General features: G+C 41.5%; 1 protein-coding gene across 1 annotated transcript in view; it reads left to right on the plus strand.

The window, feature by feature from the left end:
* The window catches only part of CACNG7 (calcium voltage-gated channel auxiliary subunit gamma 7), a 59,855-nt gene extending 43,933 nt beyond the window's left edge, over positions 1–15,922 (plus strand). The window contains exons 5-6 of the mRNA XM_032237317.1: positions 5,835–5,980; positions 14,745–15,922. Of these exons, the coding sequence (XP_032093208.1) occupies positions 5,835–5,980; positions 14,745–15,002 (404 nt within the window). The 3' untranslated portion in view covers positions 15,003–15,922. The remainder of the gene's footprint in view (positions 1–5,834; positions 5,981–14,744) is intronic.
* Positions 15,923–25,366: the final 9,444 nt, after the last annotated feature.

Below are 25,366 nucleotides of genomic sequence, written 5' to 3' on the forward strand. Positions count from 1 at the left end.
CTTCTCAACCTGGTTTTTGCTGTACTCAAATCCAAACTTTTGGCACAATTTCCAGTGAATGATCTTAGCAACGCGGTCATGGCGTTGTAGGTAGTCAGTTTGTGAAATTTTGCTGCACCCACTGATCAAGTGGTCGACTGTCTTGTCTTTCTCATTACAGAGGCGACATTTGCTGTTGGTGGTAACATGTTGAATTTTTGCCTTCATGTAGTTTGTGGCTAAGGCTTGTTCTTGAGCTGCCAGAATAAAGCCTTCTGTTTCTTTTTTCAGTGTCCTGATCTTAACCAGTTCCAAGTTAGCTTTTGGTCAGCTTTGCCTTCAATATTGGCTATGCATATACAGTTGCAAGAAAACGTATGTGAACCCCTTGGGATTACGTGGAGTTTTGCATGAATTGGTCATAAAATGTGCTCTGAACTTCATCTAAGTCACAACAATAGAAAAACACAGTCTGCTGAAAATAATACTACACAAACATTAGATGTTGACATGGTTTAATTGCACATAACATGTAAACATTCACAGTGCAGGGAGAAAAAAGTATATGAACCCTTGGACTTAACAACTGGTTGACCCTCCTTTGGCAGCAATAACCTCAACCAAATGTTTCTTGTAGTTGCAGATCAGACCTGCACAACGATCTGGAGTAATTTTGGACCACTCCTCTTCACAAAACTGTTTCATTGTAGCAATATTCTTGGGATGTCTGGTGTCAATCGCTCTCTTAAGGTCATGCCACAGCATTTCAATTGGGTTGAGGTCAGGACTCTGACTGGGCCACTCCAGAGGGTGTATTCTGTGCTGTTGAAGCCATTTTTGTGTTGACTTACTTGTATGCTTTGGGTCATTGTCCTGTTGCATCACCTATCCTCTGCGGAGCTTCAGTTGGTGGACAGATGGCCACACGTTTTCCTATAAAATGTCTTGATAAACTCTGGAATTCATTTTCCCATCAATGACAACAATCCGTCCAGGCCCTGAGGCAGCAAAGCAGCCCCAAATCATGATGCTCCCTCCACCATGTTTTACAGTGGGGATGAGGTTTTGATGTTGGTGTACTGTGCCTTTTTTTCTCCACACATAGTGTTGTGTGTTTTTCCCAAACAATGCAATTTTGGTTTCATCTGTCCACAGTATATTTTTCCAATAGTGCTGTGGAACATCCAGGTGCTCTTTTGCAAACTTCAAACGTGCTGCAATATTTTATTTTGGAGAGCAATGGCTCCTCCGTGGTGTCCTCCCATGTACTCCATTCTTGTTTAATGTTTTCCTTATTGTAGATGTGTCAACAAAAAATGTTAGCATGTGCCAGAGATTTCTGTAGGTCTTCTTTACCTCATGAAGCATTCTGCGCTGTGCTCTTGCAGGCATTTTTACAGGACAACCACACCTCGGGAGAGTAGCAACAATGCTAAACCTTCTCCATTTGTAGACAGTCTGTCTTACCATGGACACATGAACATAAAGGTTTTTGGAGATACTTTTGTAACCCTTTCCAGCTTCACGCAAGTCAACAATTCTTGATCGTAGGTCTTCTGAGAGCTCTTTTCTGCGAGGCATGGTTCACATCAGACAGTGCTTCTTGAAACCAGTAAACCCACAACAGGTGTGTGTTTTTAAAGGGCAGAACAACTGTCAGCAACATATCCAATATCATCACACTGATTGGAGTCAAGGTTTGCTCACTCCTGGCTCCAATTAACTCTTGGGGATGTCATTAGGCTAGGGGCTCACATACTTTTTCCTCCCTGCACTGTGAATGTTTACATGTTATGTGCAATTAAACCATGGCAACATCTAATGTTTGTGTAGTATTATTTTCAGCAGACTGTGTTTGTCTCTTGTTGTGACTTAGATGAAGTTTAGAGCACATTTATGACCAATTCATGCAAAACTCCACGTAATCCCAAGGGGTTCACATACTTTTTCTTGCAACTGTAGCTTTGTTTTTCCAATTTTCAGCTCGCTTCTCAATTACTTCTTTCTTATATTTAGCTTTTGACTTAGTTGTCTTTAAAAGGCCTCATTTATTTACCTTCCTTAATCATTGGTTCTTCACTTTTCTGGATGTAATCATTCAAGCTGTGTTTTTCTTCTTCCACAGTGTGTTTTACTTGTAGGAGTCCTCGACCACCCTCTGCTCTTGGTAGATATAATCGGTCAACATCACTTTTAGGGTGCAAAGCATGATACATTGTCATAAGCTTCCTTGTTTTTCTGTCCAAATTGTCAAACTCCATCTGGGTCTAGTCAATTATTCCTGCAGAGTATCGAATCACAGGTATAGCCTAGGTATTTATGGCTTTTATGATGTTTCCTCCATTCAATTTGGACTTTAATGTCTTGCGAATTCGTTGAATGTACTTGGCTAAAGTTAATTCTTTGACTTTATTATGCATTAAGTCAGAGGCCTCTAAAATCCCCAAGTACTTGTAGCCTTCTTCTAGTTTTATTGCCTTTATCATTTCTTCATTCTCAAGTTCTATTCCATCATCTTCTATGACCTTGCCTGCTTTGGTTGCCATTGTTGCACATTTGTCAATTCCAAACTGCATACCAATGTCTTGGCTAAATTCTTTTGTGCTTTCAATTAATAAATTCAGTTCAGCTTTTGTTTTATCAAACAGCTTCAAATCATCCATGTATACCAAGTACTAAATTTTCAGTCCTTTCTGTGCAAATTCGTATCCACAGTTCATCTTCTTCAAAATGATTGTCAGTGGTAGCATTGAGAGTATAAAAAGTGGGGGTGAAAGGGAATCGCCCTGCAAAATGCCTTGTTTAATTTCAACTTCACCCAGTTCTTCTTCATTAGCTATAAGCTTCGTTTTCCAGAGGTTCATTGAAGTTTCCATGAATTTTTGTATGTTGCTGCTGATGCCAAAGATTTTCGGGCATTTCTTGATCCAGCTATGGGGAACTGAATCAAACGCTTTCTTATAGTCTATCTAAGCCATGAACAGGTTGGTTCTCTTTTCTTTGAATTCTTTAGGATTAGCTTGTCAATCAGCAATTGGTCCTTTGTTCCTCTTGAATTTTTGTAGCATCCTTTCTGTTCTACAGGAAACAAGTTATTTCTTTCCAAGTATCCATAAATTTGGTTTGCAATGATACCAGTAAGGAGCTTGTATGTTGTTGGCAAACAGGTGATTGGCCTATAGTTTCCAGGGTCCTTTCCTTTTTCTTTATCTTTTGGGATCAACAATGTCCTTGTCATCCATTCATCATTTTCAGGTGTTTTTAAGACCTAGTTCATTTGGGCTGCCAATCTTTTGTGCGCACTTGTAAGTGCCTTTAACCAGAAGCCATGTAACTCATCTGGTCCAGGTACACTCCAGTTCTTCACTTTTCTTGACTGTCTTTGCACCATTTCTTTTGTTATTTTCACATCTTCCATTTTATGCACTTTAATAGAATCCTCAATCTGTTTGATCCATTTTGCATTTCTGTTGTGGTTCTTGTTGTTTTCCCACAAATTCTTCCAGAATTTCAGAGCTTTCTCTTTATCAGGCTTTTCATTTGTTCTTACTCCATCTCCACTTTCTAAGCTTTTATGAAACTGGTGCTGATTTGCTCTGAACTGTGAGTTCAACAACCCTCTGTTTCAGCTCTTCAATTACTACCGCAATCTCCTTATTCTCCAAATCGTATCTTACTTCCAGGCTGCTTTTGACCTGCTTGTTCTTTAACTGACCTTGTCTTAGGTTCTTCAAGTTGCTCAAGTCTCCATGAAATTTTTTGATCTTCAATTCCAACCAGATTTTCCATTTAGGTTTCCTCTTCTTGCCTCTTTGGTTCTTTTGTATTTTCAAACCCAATTCTTTGGTGGTTATGAAGGCTGCTGCATACATCAGCTGGTTTGTTTCAGCTAATGTAGTGGTTTGAATGGTTTGCACGGCCTCATTGACCTTTTTTAGTATTTTTCTCAATTCTTTCCGGTTCACTTGGTTCAGCTTTGGCAAACGTGTTCTTTTGGCATCTTCCATTTGATGCTTTATTTTCTCAGCTAATTGAGCAATATCTGTTGGTGTTAGTTCTTTAGTGTTTCCTTGTTCTTTATCTTCATCCATTTCAGCATCCTCTTCCTCCCTTTCCTCCTCAGTTTGCTTTTGAGTTTGCAGATCATTCTTGATGTTACTCTTCTTTGTTGGTATACTCAGACGATTAGTTGCTTTCTCTTCGATTCTTATTAATTCTGCTGTAGTGAAAAATTTGTGGCTTAGAATTACACGTCGTTGGTCCATTAGCCTTTGTTCACTGATATCACAATCCGTGTGGTTCACCTTCCAAATCTGATACAACAACAACAACAACAACACCATCATCATCATCATCATCATCATCATCATCATCATTATTATTATTATTATTATTATACAATTGTATCACAGCGGCCAGTTGTTTCGCCGGATTTGGCATTGGTTACTAGTCGGGCCCCACCCAGGGGCCTAGGACGTCGTAACGTATTTTCGTAATATGCGTGCAGATCCAAGCAGTGCGGCTTTTTGCATTTGACTGATGGTGATTTTGTCAATTTTTAACTGTTTTAAATGTGATTCCAGTGCTTTTGGTATAGCACCCAGTGTGCCAATTACCACTGGAATTATCACTGCTGGTTTGTGCCATAGTCGTTGAATTATTATTATTATTATTATTATTATTATTATTATTATTATTATGTTGTTGTTGTTGCTTTGTATGTACATTGAGAGCTTCTGTACCGGAGACAAATTCCTTGTAAGTCTAATCACACTTGGCCAAATGAAGTATTCTTTTCATAAGTCTAGGTAACATCTATGCCAGAATCAAGAGGAAAGGGCAAGCAGAATAAGCAGTATTGCCTCTAGATGTTGGTGGAGATTCTCAATTATCCAGGTCATGGTTGTCCCACAGGTGCTTTTTTCCAAATAGCAACTGGACTTTCTTGTTTTTTGGTTGAAAACATTCGCTTCTCATCCAAGAAACTTCTTCAGTTCTAACTCAGTTCCATTAGTACCGAAGAAGCTTCTTTGATGAGATACAAAACATTTTCAAACAAAAAACAAACAAACCAGAAAGTTTGGTTGCCTTTTTGGGGGGAAAAAACCCACGTATGGGATATTACCTCTAGAATTAGCTGGTACCTCTGAATATGGACCCTAAGACAATAAGACCTAAAGTGTAGCCCTGTGAAGAATATCAGGAAAGAAGCAGCAAGTTCAAATTGCACTTCTCAGCATCTCCAAGGGATGCTGAAGATCAGTAGTTTCAAGACATTTCCAGGAGTAATTTTAACACTAACTCTACATTGCAATGCTGACATTGAAGAGAAAGTGGTAGAAATCCATAAAACTGCTCCACAAAACTGTACTGGGGTGTACTGCCCTGCCCTGTAATCACCCATCTGTATAGGTCTGTGTTTCTAAGCTACATGCTGCCTTGGTTAAGAAATGAAACTGAGTTTCGGGCTGTGCAGCAAAAAAGATGTGCCTTTGATTTTCAGTGGCTCTTTGGCCATTTCTTGAGGACAGCATCCAACCTACAGTTTGGGAGCACCATTGTGATCCAGAGCAAAAGTTCTCCTTATTGAGAGGAATATAAACAATGCAGATGGGAGTGGGGAGCATTATCTGCCAAGGATAAACCTTCCTCCACAAAGCTAAACACAAAAGGCCTTTGGTTGGCCATGGAACAGTTGCAGAGATTGGACCACAATTCAAATGAAGCTTCTACAAACCACCACACTTAGACTTAACCTAGAAGTTGGTAGAAGTGAGATAACCCACCCATCACTTTTTTTTCACCTTGTGTTTCTTCTCCCAATCCCAACTTTTGTCTTCTCTGCTCTTCTTCAGGGTTGTCCCTGGTGGTGGGCTTGGTCCTGTACATCTCCAGCATCAATGACGAAGTGATGAACCGTCCCAGTGGTTCCGAGCAGTATTTCCAGTATCGCTATGGATGGTCCTTCGCATTTGCTGCCTCTTCTTTCTTGCTCAAAGAGGTACAGAAGAGAAATCAAAACATTTCCATTCTAGCAGGCACCGCTCATTGTTAGACTTCCCTTCATATTTTATTGCTGAGTCAAAATGTAATTAGTTTTGTTTGGGCTCAGTGGGTTGTGTGAACACAATGAACTATGTGTCAGGCCATTTGTTGTTGTGACTTATAATATTTTCTAAAGTCCCTCACTTTGGCTTGTCTATGTTGTTGTTGAATCAGCACACTACTTGGATGATTCTATGCGTTACAAGAGAGGAAAAAGATTCAGCTGTCAAAGTGTGATTTTAAAAAATCATGGTTCACTGCAATGTGTGAATCCAGTGTGCCTCAAAATAGCGTTTTCCAGGCTTAGGGTCGGAGCAGGAGGAATTGCTTGCCTTCTCTACCTCCCAGCTGGAAAAGCCTCATGGGACGTACTGGAGCTGCCAGCAATCTCCACATTTGAACTGCAACAGGAAGGACTTCTGAACAGTGCTGGACAACATTTTAGAATCTGACCTGTGGACTGTAAGATGAACCCCACAGTGTCTTAAATCGTTCTCTCCTGCCACAGTCACTTTGAGGCTAACAATAGGTCAACAAAAAAGTCTTCATTTGTATCATGCCATTGCAGTGAGAGTGAACCTTTTCGGCACCAAGTGTTCTAGCATGCATGCGCACGCAATGATAAGCAGGCCACTGTGCATGCGCAGGCCGGTTTTCGGCACTGCCATGGATCACACTCCAGAAAAGCTGAACTTCCGGGTTCTGGTGCACATGCGCACCTGATAATCAGCTGGCCATCGCGCATGCACACAATTTTCAGCACTGCCACACACATGAAGGACAGCTGATCATCGTGCACATATGTGTGCCAGAAACCTGGAAGACAAACAGGCAAGATTGCATGTACTGGGCGACATGGCTTCACTTGCCACTTTGGCCTTAGGTTTGCCAACATGCCACTATTGCATTGTTGTTCCTCTTTTGCCTTGTAGAGCACAACATACAGAATACGTCGCCAGGTTCATTTCAGGCAAATTTGTAGCATCCTGGACACCACAGTGGGTAGCTTGTGATGAGATGAAATGAGTTCCTGTCCACTAGGCCTGTCATCCTCAATTTGTTGTTGTTGTTGTTGTTGTTGTTGTTGTTGTTGTTGTCCTGGCCATTCCTTCCAAGAGAAATGGTAGGTATGAAGATACAGGTAATCCTAACTTACGGCCAATTGCTTAGTCATCATTGGAATTTACAACGCACCACCCCTGGTTCTGAGGTTCTGGCAGCCACCACTGCATTTTGGACACTGGACAACCAGACTGTATGTACAGACTTCCAGGGTCACATGGCCACATTTTGTAATACTTTTGCCGAAAACCTGGCATTTACTTCCGGATTTCAATAAAACTAGCCCATAGGGGGAACCATTGGTTTGCTTAATGATTGTGATATTCACTTAACAATCACCACAAAAAAGGTTGGAAAATCGGGTGGTCACATGAGCAACTTTAAGACTGGCATGGCTTACGACTATGATGGGCAGATTCTTTTTAACTTGTACAACCCTGTGTTTTTCTTTAATCTTGTAAGTCGATTGCTCAGTTTTCCTCAGAGAAAGGATAATATCTTTAAATGCTGAGCCTGACAAGTGCAGAGAGAAATGGATTCAGAGTAATTTTTAAAAGTGCAGCCAAAATGTTTAATTTAAGGAACTTTTGCGGCTGCCTATCTTACATAGCAAACTGAAGTGGCTTATAACAAACAATGCAGGTAGTCCTTACGACCACAACTGACCCCCAAATTTCCGTTGCTAAGTAAGACAGCTGTTAAGTGAGCTTGCCCAGTTTTATGATTTTTCTTGCCACAGTTGTTAAGTGAATCACTGTAGTTTTTAAAGTTAGTAACACTTAACAGTTATGTCAATCTGGCTTCCTTATTGACTTAGCTTGTCAGAATTTCACAGAAGGTAATGATCACATGATTCTGGGACATTTCAACCATCATAAATATGAATCAATTGCCAGCAGCTGAATTGTGATCACGGGGATGCTGCAATGGTCATGTCATTTTTTCCCCAGTATCATTGTACCTTTGAACATGATGGCGAACCTATGGCTCACATGCCCGAAATGGCACTCGGAGCCACGTCATCTGACATGTGTGGCATCACCCATTCCTCTTTCTGGTGCGTATGTGCGCATGATGATCAGCTGGCCTTCATGAGTGCGCCAGTGCTGGAAACTGGAAGAACTGGTCTTCAATTTTCCGGCATGAGCATGTGCTCCAGCCAGCTGATTCATCTCTTGCACATGCACACCGGAAACACACTAGGCAGCTCCTCTTCTGGGTTGTGGCCCCGGCGAGTACACTTGTACACGTGCATGTGTAGGCCAATGTTCGGAATAACAGAATAATAGGGTTAGAAGGGACCTTGGAGGTCTTTTAATCTAACCCCTTATTCAAGCAAGAGACCCTTTACCATTTCAGTCTCTCCTTAAAAACTTCCAGTACTGGAGCACCTACAACTTCTGAAGTCAACTTCTGTTCCTCCGATTAATTGTTCTAACTGTCAGTAAATTTCCTTGTTCTAGGTTGCTTCTCTCCTTGATTAGATTCCATCCATTGCTTCTTGTTCAGCCTTCAGGTGCTTTGGGGAATAGATTGATACCCCCCCCTCTTCTTTGTGGCAGCCCCTTAAATATTGGAAAAGAGCCATCTCCTAGGGATGCCTTGAATTTCAGGTGGGAGACTATTCCAAAGGTCTGGGGCAGATATAGGGAAGGTGCACCTTTGAGGTTCTGTCAAATGACAGCTACTAAGGGAAGGGAACTGGAGTGTGTTCACCCTGTTTAACAAGTGCAGTGATGGCTAATCTTTTTGCATGCACCCATCATGCAATGTGTGTGCGGACCACCACCACCCCTGTGTTCTCCCTGCCCCCTGCTCATGTGCGTGCAATCCCCCTGTGCTCTCCCCAATTTGCGCATGACCCCCTGCATGCGACCTACTGCCGCAAGTGTGTGGCAGAGACCCCAAAACCTGCTGGCCAGCGGGAGGCACACATGCATGCACAGTGGAGCTGATCTGGGGTGATGGCTCATGTGCCCACAGAGAGGGCTCTGTGTGCCACCTGTGGCATGCATGCCATAGCTTTGCCATCACGTATGTAGTGGGATAGGCAGATACTCTCAGGGAGAAGTGGTTCTGCAAATAACCTGGCCCTTTGCTACATAGAGCTTTATAGGCGATAACCAGCACGTTGAATTGCACCTAAAAAGCAAATTGTAACCAGCGCAGCTCACACAGCAATACAAGTAATACTCAAATTACAACCATTCCTTTAGATATGAAGTTACACTGGCCTTGAAAACAGTTACTTATGACCAATCCTTATATTTAGGACCATTGCAGCATCCCCATGGTCACATTATCAACAGGAGTAATGTGGGTGAACTGCAGGGCATGCAGAAGTATACACACCCCTGCATTATGGGCCAGTTGCAGCTTCCAGACAGTCTTCAAAGGTAGCTCCATGTAGAGTGCAGTGCAGTAATTGAATGAAGTGACTTAAGGCGTGAATGACAGTGAGGAAGGAAATGTAGAAATATATTTCAAAGATACGTCCGAGAATGGGAATTTCCAGTGGTTGCAATAGTTTCAATGTTTTTAAAAAAGAAACTGGGGGATTTTCACTGCTGATTGATTTGATTCTGAGTAACTTGATTTGATACCTTCAATTTCTGTTATTGGTGAGAAAAGCTATCAAATTTCATACAAAAAATATCTCGGTTTTTGCCTATCCCAATTATTCCTGTTCAAACCAAAGCAAATAAAAAGAAGGAAAACGATGTTTTGAGCATCCAAAGATATTGACCTCCCCTGGATATTCCTTCAAACTGTATGAACTTAGAACATTAAAATATTCATCTAGAAACAGCTTTTACCTTGAAAATTGTATCAAGATTATTTCTTAATAATCTTTTTAAAAAGTTTTAAAAAATGTTTAGCAGAAAATGAGGACAATATTAGACCTTTACGTTTAAGGATGGTCTCAGGGAGTGAATCCTTTTGCCCCCTACAGGTAGTCCTCGACTTACAACCACAATGGAACTCAAAATTTCTGTTCTTAAGTGAGATGGTTGTTAAGTGCATTTTGCCCCATTTTATGACCTTTCTTGCCACAGTTGTTAAGTGAATCATTGCAGTTGTTAGTAACAAGGTTGTTAAGTGAATCTGGCTTCTCCATTGACTTTGCTTATCAGAAGGTTGCCAAAGGAGGTCACATGACCCTGGGACACTGCAACCATCAAGCATCCAAACTTTGATCATATGACTATGGGGCTGCCCCAACAGTTGTAAGTGTGAAAACTAGTCCTAAGTTGCTTTTTAATGTGCTATTGTAACTTTGAATGGTCATTTAATGAACTGTTGTAAGTTGGGTTTTTGCATTGATGTTTATGGGCAGCAGGATGTTTAAAATGTGAACAAGGAGATCACATTTGCAAAAAATAACATTATCCTTTAAGTCCCGCTTTCTGTGTCCCTCGTTCCTCTTTTTCAGAAGAAAGGTTGTATAGCTAGTCCTCCTCTTTGTTCAGACCGAGGCTTCCCAAGAGCCTGAAGCAAACTCCTTGTCCTGACAAAAAACCCTTTAATTAATTCTGCTCATTCATATCCAGCAAAGTCTTTCAAGAGAGGATGTACAGTCACAGACCTTATCTGGCTTGGAGAGCTGCCAGGCCGATCTCTGAAAAACTTGGCAAGGAGTCTCGAAGAGTCAATTAAGTGAACTAATTGTTACCTGCAAACTCCACTCCCCTTTCGCTACTCTTTTATGTCCTCTGGAAGGGGGCATTCATCGTCCACCTGTGGCCTTACTCCCAAGTTGACCCCTGTTCTTTAGCTGTTTCCTTCGTCTGGCCACTCTGCACATGCGTGCACTAGGAACAGTCTCCAGCTGTTCGTCTGCCTCACTGATGTCTGACTCTGAAGGCAGCTGATAACTGCCATACGGCCCTGGGCCCCTCACTGCCTCTGGCACAGAGCCCTCATCAGAGCCTTCCCCAGACTTCAGGACTGGCCCATGTTCCTCCCCAACCTCCTCACTGTCTGAATCTGCTGCCAGCTCTGCTAGTGTGCCCCAACACTCTTATGACCAGCGAGTCATGTAGTGATTGTTCAGAGTTACAATGGGCCTTCTGAGTTGCGGGTATTTATGATCTAATTTGGAAATTCCGACAGCTGCCCATCTGCCTGTTATCACGTGAATGTACGTTAGATACTCAACCGCTGGCCCACACTCATGGCCACTCATAGCATCCCGTGGTCACGTTACCATGTTTTGCAATGTCTGCCAAAAACTGGCACATACTTCTGGCTTTCAGCAAAACTGTTCCATAGAAAACCCTTGGTTCGATTAACAATTGCAATGTTCTCTTAATGACTGCTGCAGAAAAGGTCATAACATTGGACCAGTCATGTGGGTAACCCGTTTTACGGCCATTGTGACTTACGACCATGATGTGCAGACTCCATCACAGTCTTAAGTTGAGGACCTCTTGTAATCCTCTACAGAAGCAGGCGATCCAAGAACAAAGGTCCTTTTTAGGAGGCAAGTGTACTTTCTTGTTTTTACTTTGAAGACGTTTCACTTCTCACCCAAGAAGCTTCTTCAGCTCTGAATAGATGGTGCGGAATAGAAGGATTTATACTCCTTGCAGACATTTGATGAACCATCAGCACCACTCAGGTGACCCTGAGGACACAGATAAACTTCCAAGTGCTTCAACAACCTTCTAAAAGGATGCAAATCCTCCCATTCCCCACCATTCAGTCAGAGCTGAAGAAGCTTCTTGGACAAGAAGTGAAAAGTCTTCAAAGAAAGAACAAGGAGGTACACTGGCTTCCTGAAAAACACCTTTGGGACAACCATGACTGAGAATCTTTATAGACCCAAGAACAAGTCCCATGTTGACATCTGTTTGTTTGTTTTATCATACTAATTTCGCAAGACTCCATCCTGTTTCTCCCACAGAACAAGTTAAGCTGATTGCTTGGAATACCTTTTTTTTTTTTTTTTTTTTTTGCATTTCAAAAGTATTGGAAAAATCTGTTGTCTTCGCAAGGACACAGAAGGCTGACTCTAGGCTTAAAGGAGTCTTCTGCATGATTCTCCCTGCTGCAACCTCTCTTCTTAATGCTACTTTATGTCTTATAGAGGCTGCCTGTGTAGGACAAATTCTGTTCATCATAGCAAAATCATATTCTGACAATTTTTCTCTTTGGGCAAACAATGTCCTTATCTTGTCCCCACCCATTAAGTCATTGCTAGCTGTACCCATCTAATAGTAGTTACTCTCTTGTTCCAAAAGCATCCAGCAAAAGTACTCTTAAGGCATGCAAGACAAGCTGTGACCCATTGGGTCATCCTTTCAAAGATATTTCCTTACCTAAAGAGGGAAACAGAATGACCACAGGCAGGCAAAATGATAAAAAGAACAAGAGCAACCTCTGAATTCCTGCTGGCTTCCCCAATTGGGCTTCCTTGTGAGAAGCTAGCAGGGAGCATTGGAAACAATGATTGCACAATTTCTTTTTTCTACATTCATGTCCCCTTCCCCTTTTATTCCTCTGCACTTTTTAAATCTTAATTTTTAATACATTTCTTTATTTTGTAGTTGCATCATATAATCTTTAATAAAATTATTGGGGAGGGACCACGATCACGTGATCACAAATAACTGCAGAGATGCCGTGGCAGCTTTAACTTGTCAATACATATTCTAGACAAAAACAAAAACAGAATAACAGAGTTGGAAGAGATGTTGGAAGTCTTCTAGTCCAACCCCCTGCTCAAGCAGAAAACCCTATACCAGGGGTCATCAAACTTGGCAACTTTAAGACTTGTGGACTTCAACTCCCAGAATCCTCCAGCCAGCTTGGACTAGAAGACCTCCAAGATCTCTTCCAACTCTGTTATTCTGTTTTCACTACTTTTAACAGTATTCTAAAAGATATATTTACCATAAGAGGCAGCACTTCTGCTTCTTCCCTATACAATGTCCAATAACGAAGGATGCTGAACTGGTCTTTGTTGCTTCTTTGCCAGTTTCCTTCAACCAATCTGCTTCAATCACTTTCTTAATGCCCCCCCCCCCCCCACAACAACAACAACAATCTGCTCAGGGAGTGGTTCCTTAGGCACTTACCACCATCAGTTCTGCTCTACAGGATCTAGTGATTGGCGCAATCATGGCATTTTCCTCTCTGGGGCTCTTTCTGCTTGTTGTCTTCCCATGTAGTTCTTCGTTTCATACTGTTTTAACTTGAGAAATCCCCAACGGAAAGTGTGTGTGTGTGGGGGGGGACACGATCTAAAGCTGCCAATGAGAGTCAAGTAAGGTTGACCAGATTAAGAGGCAAACACAAAGTAGATCTAAAACTAATTTTTATTAGAACTATAACAGGATCTTGAAAGTCAGTGTGCTCCTCTGAGAATTGTTGTTGTTATTTGGTCATACTGTCAATCAGATGTTCAAGCTGGAATTGCATCTTTATCCACATACACAATCACTCCACGCACATGTGGAAACATATGACTAGTTTTCCACCCACCCCAATTACTTGCATAGGGATTATTCTTTATACTATTTATGTTGTTTGTATTTTTTGTCATGGATTGCACCAGTGAGGCTAAAGCCAATTTCGTTGTATACATGATGTACAATGACAGTAAAGGCTACACTATACTATACCAAGATCTTTCCAAGGTACAGGCAGAGGGCAGACAATCATTCATTTAGTGGCTGTTTGAAGTTATAGCAGCACTGAAAAAAATGACTTATGATCAATCCTCAACCTTACAACCGTGATAGCATCCCCACAGTTGCAGGATCAAAATTGAGGTGCTTTGCAAACAGCATGGATTTGTGAGGGTTTCAGCATCCTAAGGTCACATGATCACCATTTGTGGCCCTCCAAGTCAGCTCCCAACAAGCAAAGCCAATGGGGAGAGCTGAATTTAGTTAACAACCATGTGATTTACTTAAAAACAGTGGCAAAAAAAGCTTATGAAATCAGGTATGGCAGCCACTTTGCTTAGCAATGAAAATTCTTGCCCAATTCTGTCAAGGACAATCTGTACAAAGAAAATTATACATAGATATAACATATTATCCCCATAGAATCTAAGGTTCACAACTACAGATATTTATTCTCTTACAAACAATTCATTTAGTGGGCGTTTGAAGCTACAGTGGCACTGAAAAAATTGCCTTATGACCATGTTTCACCTTACAACAATACAGCAGTTCCATGATCACGTGATCAGAATTTGGATGCTTGGCAACTGGCATGTATTTATGAGGGTTGCAGTATCCCAGAGTTATGCCATTCCCTTTTGCAACCTTCTGGCAATCAAAATGAATGAGGAAGCCAGATTCACTTAACACCTGTGGTATTGATTTAACTATTGCAGTGATTTGCTTAACAACTATGGCAAGAAAGGTAGTAAAAGAGAAAGATGTGAGGAATTCACTTAACAACTGACTCAATTAGCAACAGAAATGTTGGACTCAATTGTGATCATGCAGTAAGTTGAGGGGTTCCTGTGCAGTGAAAACTATTTGTCATTGTATTTTATTCCACCCAATTGCTCCCCAATCGGGAAGTGTCCTGTTCAGAGTTACTAATATTGGTGGTGCTTGTCTTGTGTTGTGTCTTTCACGATGACCGACTGTTGCCTCTGTGTTCTAATCTCGACCCTTCCTTCTGTCTCTGCTCTGCAGGGTGCAGGTGTGATGTCCGTCTACCTCTTCACCAAACGTTACGCGGAAGAGGAAATGTATCGCCCGCACCCGGCCTTCTATCGCCCTCGCTTGAGCGACTGTTCTGACTACTCGGGCCAGTTCTTGCACCCTGAAGTGTGGCACCGTGGGCGCAGCCCCTCTGACATCTCCAGTGATGTTTCCATCCAGATGACTCAGAACTACCCACCAGCCATCAAGTATCCCGAACATATGCACATATCAACATCACCTTGCTAGACCTGCCATAGAACATGGTGGACAAGGAGCCTGGCCTTTGCTTGTAGACTACATTGTCCAATCCCCCTAGCTTCCCATGAGGCTGCCCTACTAATGGGGACCTCATTCCTTCTTTGAACACCTTCTACCACCTGCTTTGCTATAAATGCCATCTATCTCTCTCTCTCTTGCTCTCTCTCTCTCTCTCTCCCTCCTTCTCTCACTCTCTCTTTTTCCCTTTCTCCCACTTCCTTCTTCTAAAGCTAGTGGGAGTCTTCCAAGCCACCTATGGAATTGCTGGTGTTCATGTTGGAAAACTGTTCTCATTTTGGATTCTTCCAGGAAGCTCCACCATCCAATGAAAAATTCTTCCTTACCCTTTCCTACCTTCCTGGTCCCCCACAGACCAGTGGAAGAAGTGGCACAAAGGAACATGTTTTCTACTCCTGCGATGCTGCCTAAAATGTATTCTCCTTTCACCCAGAGAGTTGGAATTGCCATCAAGAAACAGCTCACCAAGCATGCTTCCCTCAACCTGCTCCCCAAAGATTTGAAAAAATGGGGTTGTTGAAACCATCTCTGCTTTTCAAATCTCGAGAGGAAGAATTACCAAATGCTGGGTTTTTAAAAAAAAAAAAATCAATTCCGATCGGAGAGGTTCAGTGCCCCCATCTTTGCACATAATTACTTTACTCTTACTGGCAATGTATTTCGTTTCCTGACATCAAATGGCATCTTACTTTATTTTCCTCCATGCCAAAAACACCATTTCTTCAGCTTTATCCATCAGCGAACAGTAAATCTTGCATGTGTTAGTAAGAAATGACAGGTAATATATATATATAGGGATACCATATTGGTTTGACTACGAATGGCCTGGTCCAATGAAGTATCTTACTGTTTTTCTTTCCATTTCAGGTAGTCCTTGACTTATGACCACAACTGAGACCAGAATTTCCTTGCTAAGCAAGTGGTTGTTAAGTGACTCAGCCTGATTTTATGGCTTTTTTTGGCCATGGTTATTAAATGAATCACTCTAGTGAATCACATAGTGACTCCTTAAGTGGCTCCGTCTTTCCCTATGAACTTTGCTTGTTAAAAGCTGGCTGGGAAAGTCGCAAATGGCAATCACATGACCCTGGGATGCTGCAACGGTCATAAACATGCCAATTGCCAAGCGCCCGAATTTTGATCATGTGATCGTGGGGTTGCTGCAAAAGTTGTAAGAGTAAGGACTGGCCATAAGTCACTTTTTCCAGTGCTTGTAACTTCAAGCAGTGGCTAAATGAAGGGTTGCAAGTTGAGGACTAACTGTATTCTGGAATGAAGCATAGTTCTGAGATTGTTGCTAGACTGATCTAGCAATTTCTCCAGGTTTTTTCCCCAAAAACTTTTTTAACTACAAATGATTTGTAGTTAGAAGCACCCCAAGTAATTTTCTGTACCCTGACTTCAGTTCTTGCTCCCTCGTTCTCACCTTCTAGTTGGGGGTGTCCAACTTGGCAACTTCAAGTCCCATGGACTTCAACTCCCAGAATTCATCCGTAGACATTAAAGTTGCAAAGGTTTGACATCCCTGTTCTAGATTCTGTCAACCAATGACTAGGCCACCTTTTTATACTGTCACAATCGACCCATTTTGGCAAGTTTTTGATATTGCTTCCAAGTCTGTTCTTGAAACCTTTGATATAATAGGGCATCATCACAGCAGGCTAACAGACGGATCCTATCAGGGATATTTTTTTCTGCAATCTCTGTTCTGTCATTGAAAGAAGTAACCTAGCTAACATCCACAACTGCTCCAAAGCTTTTCATGCCATTTGCCTTCTTGCTGACTCAACTTCCTGGCTGTTTCTCCATTTTTATTTTCTTCAGTATTGTTAAGGACCAACTCCACAGGTTGTTCTTCAACCAGTTGTTCTTTTTGAAGAGTCGTTTTCATTTGGACCCACCCTCCCCCATCAATAAGGACAATGAATACATCATTATAAAGGGGTGAGGGACTAACAGTGTCTTCCAGCCATCAATGCCTCAATTTCCACCTCCATCTTAAGCGACCTGGCCATAGTTGGCCACAAATCCAAGTTCCTTACAACACAAGACTCTCTTCAGTCATGGTTCCTTCCATCTTGATGCCACGTAGGGCTGGCAAGGTGAAAACCACATTAAAGAAAAAAGAATTTCAAAGAGAGAAAAACCCACACTCATAAAGAAATAATTTAGTATCAACTTCCTCTTCCTTTTTATTTCAGACTTTATTCATTTTTGGTTTGCTCAATTTACTTACTGCTTTACTGCCTTCTCCATTTTAATTTCTTCTTAAAATTATTTATATTTTGGGGGCATCTGCTCCTTCGCTCTTAATTTTTAATTAACTGCATTTTCATCTTCCTTTTAATTAACTTCCATTTTCAATTTCTTGCAGATTTTATTGCTGGTGTAGACATCTATAAGCATTCCAGATGCTCAGTGGTTTTTTTTTAATGTTTTCCTTTCCCTGATCTAATTTAATTATTTATAATATTCCATTGTTTTAATATATATCCATTATCAAGTTTTTTTTTTAAAAAAAACCACACCTTTTCCTGTTCCTCCTTTCTCTATGTTATTCAGCTACTCCTTTCTAGCTGCTGTGTATGCAGTGTTGAGCCAAGAAGAACAAAATATTGAAAAATGCAAAGAAATTTGGAAGAAAATGCCATGATAAGCAACACGCCAATATAATTACTGGATAAAAAAGGAAAGGACAGTGCATTTGGTGGAAAAGTGAAGCAGTAAACAGTAAATGAAAAAGACGTGAGGAATCTTACTAGGTCTAAAGGGGTTATTTTTATGGAAATATAAAATGTTTTTGATGGAAATGAAATACAGGTAGTCCTTGAATTAAAACCACTTGGAGCCCATAATTTCTGATGCAAAGCAAGACATTTGTTAAGTCTTCCCCATTTTTACAACCTTTCTTGCCACAATTAAGTGAATCATTGCAGTTGTTAAGTTAATACCATGGTTGTTAAACGAATCTTCCCCATTGACTTTCTTGTCAGAAGGTTGCAAAGGAGGATCACATGATCCTGGGACTGCAGGAATGTATTTATGACTGCAACTGTCATGAATACATGCCAATTGCTGAGCATTCAGACTCTGATCACATGACTATGGGATGCTATAATGGTCGTAAGTGTGAAAAATGGACATTTTTCAGTGCCATTGCCACTTCAAACGGTCACTAAACAAATGGTTGTAAGTTGAGGTCTACCTGTCCTTTCATCTCTGCTCCATGCTTACATATTGTGTAAGACAAGAGGACTGTATTTTTCCTTAGTGATCCTCCCCCCCCCCCCCCCAGCCTATTTTTCTGGCCCATCATATAAGCAAAGTGGGGAAAATACTCCATTTTCTTTATGAGGAATGAGAAAGGAACATGGACTTATTGGATTAAGTGGCGCATCCATACCTATTTTGCAAGAGGGAGATCAATGTTTCTCAACCTTGGCAACTTTAAGATGCGTGAACTTCAATACAATACAATACAATAGCAGATTTGGGAGGGACCTTGGAGGTCTTCTAGTCCAAACCCTTGCCTATGCAGGAAACCCTATACGGTTCCAGACAAATGGCTATCCAACATCATCTTAAGACTTCCAGTGTTGGGCATTCACAACTTCTAGAGGCATGTTGTTCCACTGATTAATTGTTCAGGAAATTTCTCCTCAGTTCTAAGTTGCTTCTTTCCTTGATTAGTTTCCACCCATTGCTTCTTGTTCTACATTCAGGTGCCCTTCAATACCCAGAATCCCTGGCTGGCTAGGGAATTCTGGGAGTCGAAGTCCACATGTTTTAAACTTGTGAGGGTCGAGAAACACTGGCTCAGGTGTTTTAATGGAAACGGAGGTCATTCCCAAATACAGAATTTCCCCTGTATTTACAAGGCATCCTCCTTGGGAGAAGCAAAGGCCACCCTGCTCCTTTTTTTTTCTTTTAACCAGTTTGAAGCGATGGCGAAGAACTGCCTCAGAAGGCTGTTGAGGAAATGAACGAGCCATCGTGCGCAGACATTGTGCGTAGAAGTAGGAAGAGCTGGCAAATCACAAGGATTTGTGAAGGATAAAGAATATCAGATCCCTCTGAATGGCTTTGAAAGGGAGAGGAAGAAAAAAATGCTGACTCAGATCTGGCACACCAAGAGCCTTCTCCCGCCCCACCTCACAATCCCCCCCCCCCCCGGCATGTCTCCTGCTGCTGCTGTGTCAGCATCAACTGCAGCTCAGTCTACCTTCAGGTATTGCGTTGGAGATCACAATCCAGCACAAAATCTATTTCGTACACATGCTTTTCCCCTTGTCCTCGCTCAAGGGCACCTCTCCAGGTGTTTTTATTTGCCGTTTCCTTCTTCATCCCAGCTTATTCAAAGTAAAGGAGGAGTTGCTAAACTTGTGCTCTGTTGCAAGAGGGTGTGCCTGGCTTAAATAAGTCGTTCCTCTTCCCCGCATTTTTTTCTTTTTATAAAACAAAACAAACTTATCTCCTCTCATGCTTCCCGCAACAATCTTGCGAAGTAGGCCGGGCAGAGAGACAGCGATCGACCCAAAGTCAACCATTGAAGTTTCACAGCTGTATATAGTGACACTATAATAAGATATTCTAATCTTGGGGTAGGGTTGGGTGGGGGAATGGGACTGGTATGAATTATGAAAACATCTGCCCTCTAGGAGGCACTGTGAATGAACAGGTTCGTACAAATTACTCTTTGCCCTGAATTAAGTTTCTAGTCCTTTTGATCTTATAGCTCTAAGAAAGCATTACTGTGGCAGATACATAGTAATATTGACTTCCGCTTCCTATTTAAAGGCTGCCTTTTCAGACAAAGGACCAAGGCATAGCTAAGAGGAACGAACCACTGTAAACTCTGCATGGCTAAGTCTGAAGGCCTAGCTTTGTTCTTTGGTGTATTCTCTAGATTTTATGTGGCTTCAATCAGGATCACTTCTAGGTAGACCCATCCGGTTCCTATTTATCTTGGATATTGTCCATAAACCAGTCCTTACAACCACCATGAGGGCAAAATGTTATTTCACAACTGAGGAGAAATAATCTATAATGCTCCAGAGGTCCACAAGATCATGTCTTGATTGGAAGGCAATCAGATGAAATGGAAGACAAGATCTCAAATTTTCCAAATTGTTTCCCATCTCCTGGAAAAGTCTTTATCCAGGGCCAGTAGTTTTCCTTTTGGGACACAACATCTGACCTCAATGAAGCTCCGATTTGACAACTAGGAAGATCCTGATGATGGAGGAAAAAATTCATAGAAAACGTAAGGCAGGAGTCCCCATGTCTGGGCTGCAGTTCACTGCCAGGTCTTTGGCCCGTTTGGAATTGGGCCATGCAAGTGGTGGATGAGCGTGTGTGTGTGCATGCAGCTCTATTTGCACGAGTGGTGGTTATGCTCGTGCACAAAGCTCCATTTGTACAAGTGACACGTGAGTACCCACCACACAGGCAAATGTCTCCTCCTTCAAGCCCGAAAGGTTGGGAACTGTTTGCCAGAGGAAATCTGTAGGTGTAAGCAGCAGACATGTTAGCAAGTAATCAAATGCTGAATAACATTGCTATGGGATTAAAGTGGTTTTACCCCTCAGTCCTATGCATATTTACTTAGACATTACTTGGTTACAGAAAGCTAAAAAAGATTTTCTTGTTTTTAAGTACCGTAGGTCTTAAGTGAATTTAGTCACAGATATCTAAAGCCCCAGCCCAGTGAACCTGCTGAGATCCTATGACAGCATAGTCAATCATGCATTTTCAAACAACAAACTCTTCTAAATAAATAAGCATATATTCTTTACATATTTTTAACAGATGCCTGTGAAAAGATTCATTGATGTCATCCTATTTATTCAGAATTGCAGCCTCATTTATGATAAGGAATTTTTTTTGGGGGTGGGGATGATTATTCCTTGTATTTCCTTATAAATGATTAAAGACTCAGAATATTAAAAAAAAATTAAATAGCAATGTTTATACCACCAGACCAATTTAAAAATATATGTAACAGCCGTAAATAGCTGAATGACAGATGAGAGCTCTGAATGCAGGATTATGTTTTTAATAAGAAAGAAAAAGGTATTATATTCTGATTGTTTACACAGAAATAAATCCCACTAAAGTGGGTGGCTGTTTGCTGTAGTAATCAGGTGTGTAGAATCTTGCAGCTTTATATATGCTTGCTGACACATGGAAGATTAAGGTATACAGGCTGTGAATGAAAATTCACACCCGCAAGCAAGTGCAAAGACGGTGTGAAAAATAAAAGAGTGCCCACTGCTTTCTTCCCACATTTTTCTAACTGGTAGTTTGTGGGAAGGTCATCTTTTTGTATCCCGTGGCTGATGTGCAAAAGGCAAGCTTCCAGCTGATTCCTGGCTCAGAGATGCAGCAACAAAATCAAAAAAATCAACATTGCAATCTTGGCTGCCATGAATCTCTTCGAGAGATGGGTCCAAGCATATTCAATTAGGGCAGTGTTTACTTTCTCACGCTTCTGTCGCATTCCACTCCCTAAACCAGGAGCCCTGTGTAGCACCGTTTCCAATTGATGTGTTGAATTAAAAGGCATACATTTCCAGGAGCTTCTGATCATTTTGCTACCAGCGACTAAGCATGACTCTCCTTCTACAGGGTCTGCTCAAAATTCAGGGATTGCTGAAACAGCTTAAAGGAAGGATTCATCAGAAGAGAAAGCTTTTAGAAGTTCAGGATATAAAGCATGGAAGAATAAGGGAAATCACAAGGAACAGTAGGAAGGAGACTTGTGCAATGTAAGTCTTCAAGTCCTTTATATTGTGCATTCTGACTCAGGAATAAACCTTTCGATTATTCAGAGTCCAGACGGCATGAACTGGACACCTGCCTCTGTTGTGTTTGGACAGTTTGCTGATTTACCTGTGATTTAGGGGTTGCAGAGATGTTGTCTATTAGTGATGTGTGACCTTGGATCATGCTTCACATGGGCTTAATACCTAGCAGTCTCCAAGGGGCACTTAAGGCTGGGTTTGCAGGAGGCAGGAACAAAACTAGCCATCCAGATTTTAGCTGAGTGTATTAAGCTACTGTACCTGACCTGAACACTAGATGGCACCAAAGAGGTAGTATTTTATATCTCTGCTGCTGCATCTAGAGGTCATCTAGGGTTTTGCAATCTAGATAAGGCAATGTATGACTATGATCCCACTTTCGTGGCTGGTTTAATTTTCAGCCTGTTATGTGAATCCAGAAATTAGAACATTTCTATGTACCGTGGCAACACAGTCTGAGTATATACGAACCAAGAAAGGACAATTACCCCTCTTCATCTATCCTTGTTCCTATCCATGAGATTTCTGAGGAAGGAGACGTAGAGCATACAGAGGAAAGGGAAAACTTCTAATAAATATGGCAGCCTGATTTCTGAGATGCTTCCCATAACTTTAAGAAGGGTAACTCTACAGCGTTGGGGAAAACATCTGGTGAGAATTCCTCCTGAATGTAACTGAAAGGTGTGGAGTGTCTTTTCAAAACCTCAATTTGCTAACTCTGCATTCATGGTTTCCTGCAGAAAAGAGCTGAAAGCAGCAAGAGGAAAGCTTTTATTTTTATTGTGCTTGGAAAGAGCAGGGCTCATGTGCCTTTTACAGATGAATGAAAATCAAATAATTTAAGTCTTTCACCAATCCTACATCTCATGGCTGGGAAAGATGCACCTGTTCAGCTTCCATCCAATCTAGAACTGCTAAGACACAGAAATTCTGCAAGAGGAATGAAGATTTTTGCTCACGGATTTTGACACCGAGAGAAATAACACATTTGTTAAGACTTGGGTTCCACATGCATGGAGCTAAATATTTTACATAATAAAAAGACTTTCAAGGGCTAAAAGCCATCTTGTACATTTACACAGAGGAAAGAGAGGAGGAATTGGGGATGTTGTCAGCACTGAGGTTAGAAGGATGGCTTGGGAAAAACCGTATATGATCAAGCCATATACCTCCCTAAAGTAAAATATTGCTATTCATAGCGGTTTGATCACATTATGGAAGAAACAGAAATGTTCTGCTTTGTGCAAGACACACACACACACACACACCTTGGTACCAGCCCAGCATTTTATTTCCTATTAATAGTAAAGTTAAACAGAATGAAACTTCAAATATAAGGCAAGTAGGGAGCTGCTATTGTGAGAAAATTGGGATCTGCAACAAATGAGGCAATGCTACAGTGCTGGTTTCGAGTGACACTGATGTTATTTTCTTAGTCTGCATCCTAGATTTTTGGGTTGAGTAGGGTAGGGGGTAAGGGAATTCTAAGGGGAGGGGTTTAATGAACAAAAGAACCTGGGTTTTTAAAATAATTACAAGGAAATTGTTATTAATTACTATGATTATTATTAATACAGTGTCCCAACCCCATCTCCCTCCTTGCAACGAGGAGGGATTGGGACAACAAAATATTATTTACTCTGTATTATACTGTAAATACAACTTCAATAAACTTTATTTCAAACAAAACCAAGTTGGCATCATCATGTCTATGGAAGTCCCTCCCTGGTGGGATCCTAACAAATTCCACAGTATATGAGGCTACAAAAATCTATCAGATGGTTGGGAATTTCTTTTAACCCCAGGGAGTTAAAAGAATGGGTCATAGAGAGTCAGTTTGATCTAGTGATTAAGGTACAGGTCTAGAATCCAGGGAAGTGGAGGGCTAGTCCCACCTTGGGCATAAAAGCTGGGTGGGTGCCTTTGGGCCATCCACACTCTCAGCCCAACCCACAGGGCTGTTGTGGGGAAGGAAGGAGTTATATTTATTATAAATAAATACATGAATTAATTGAATGAATGAATGAGAAAGAAAGAAAGAAAAAAGAAAAAGAAAGGAGAAAAAGGAAGAGGGAGGAAGGAAGAAAAAGAAGGAAGGAAGAAAAATGGGCTATAAAAAAACCAATAAAAGAAGAGGTACCTTCTTTTATTGGTTTAATTTTTCCAGGGCAGAACCAGCAGAATTTTGATTCTCTGTGGGAGAAAATTTACAGAAAGCAGGAAAGGGAAGGAAATTTATTCCCAAAATTGAAATGAGAAAGGGTTACTGTTATCAGAAAAGGGAGAATGGGGTCTGGCAGGGTCAGTTGTGTGAGTTGGGGGACAGGGATTTTGTGGCTCTTGTCCAGGGGACCATTTTCTCCACAGAGCTCAGGGAGCAGAAATCCAGAGAGGCTGGAGGTCCATCAACTTTCTCACTCAACATAAGGAAGCATCAAGAACCGCTCAGCCTCCTGACAAATATAGAAGGGGTTAATGGTCACCATGGCAATGAGCTGGGAATGTGGTACCTTGGATGAACACGTGGCAACAGAACAGAGGAACTGGCAGAAACTGTGTCGCATAGAAGAACTGGGTGGGGATGGAGAGGGATTGAAATCAGGAAGGATGCAATTAATGTGGCACGTCGAACAGGGAAGGGGTTTTTTTTGGTGTGTGTGTAGACTGAAATCTTCCTTTGATGGGGGAAGAGGGGAGCGGTCTAAACTAAGAAAGACTACAATAGGAGATGATGCCTGCAGTTGGATGCAGCAGATGTGAGATTTGGGGCTGGAAAAAGAAAGGGACAGATTTCCAGAGAAAAAGACGATGGGATAGGTAAAGTTCGAGAACAACCGTTGCAGCAAAAAAGAGAGAAGGCGGGGAATAGAAAAAAGAAGAAAGGACAGCAGGGGTTGTGGGAAAGGAAAGTGCAATTGGGAGATTTTTTAGAAAGGGGGGGAATGGAGTTGTGGTGCAAAATGTAAGATTCTGCATTAGGAGAAGAAGTGGAAAGAAAAGTTTTTAAATGGGTGGGGAGGAAGGGGAAGTTGTTGTGCTAAAATAAAAACAATACCAGAAAACAGACCAGCCAGCCATCTCTCTCTCTCCCCCCACACCCTCCTTCCCTCTCCCTCAACCAAGACAAGAGAATGTAGACAAGGACATTAATTAAATAGGAAAGAAGAGAAAGGTTTAAATTTCCTAAACGGGGCGGGGGGAATAGGAAGAAGTGAGATGGATTGGATAGTGGGATGTACAGAGGTTGTAGGGCACATTTCATCAAAGATCACTGCAGATAATAACTGGTCATTCCTACTTAACCTGGAAGATCTGGAAAAAATGGCCAATTCCAGTTCGTGAAGCTTTGTTATTTTATGGGATGTCACAATGTGCCTTTTCTGTAGCTTCCCCTGTAGAAATACCATTCCCCACCTCAGCCCTATGGCTATATAGCTCTGATGGTAGGGGTGTCCAGCCTTGGCAACTTTAAGACTTATAGATTTCCATTCTTAGAATTCCTAGAATTCCTCAGTTAGGATGGCTGGCTGG

The sequence above is a fragment of the Thamnophis elegans genome, chromosome Z (genome assembly GCF_009769535.1).
Source record: "Thamnophis elegans isolate rThaEle1 chromosome Z, rThaEle1.pri, whole genome shotgun sequence".
Lineage (NCBI taxonomy): Eukaryota > Metazoa > Chordata > Lepidosauria > Squamata > Colubridae > Thamnophis > Thamnophis elegans.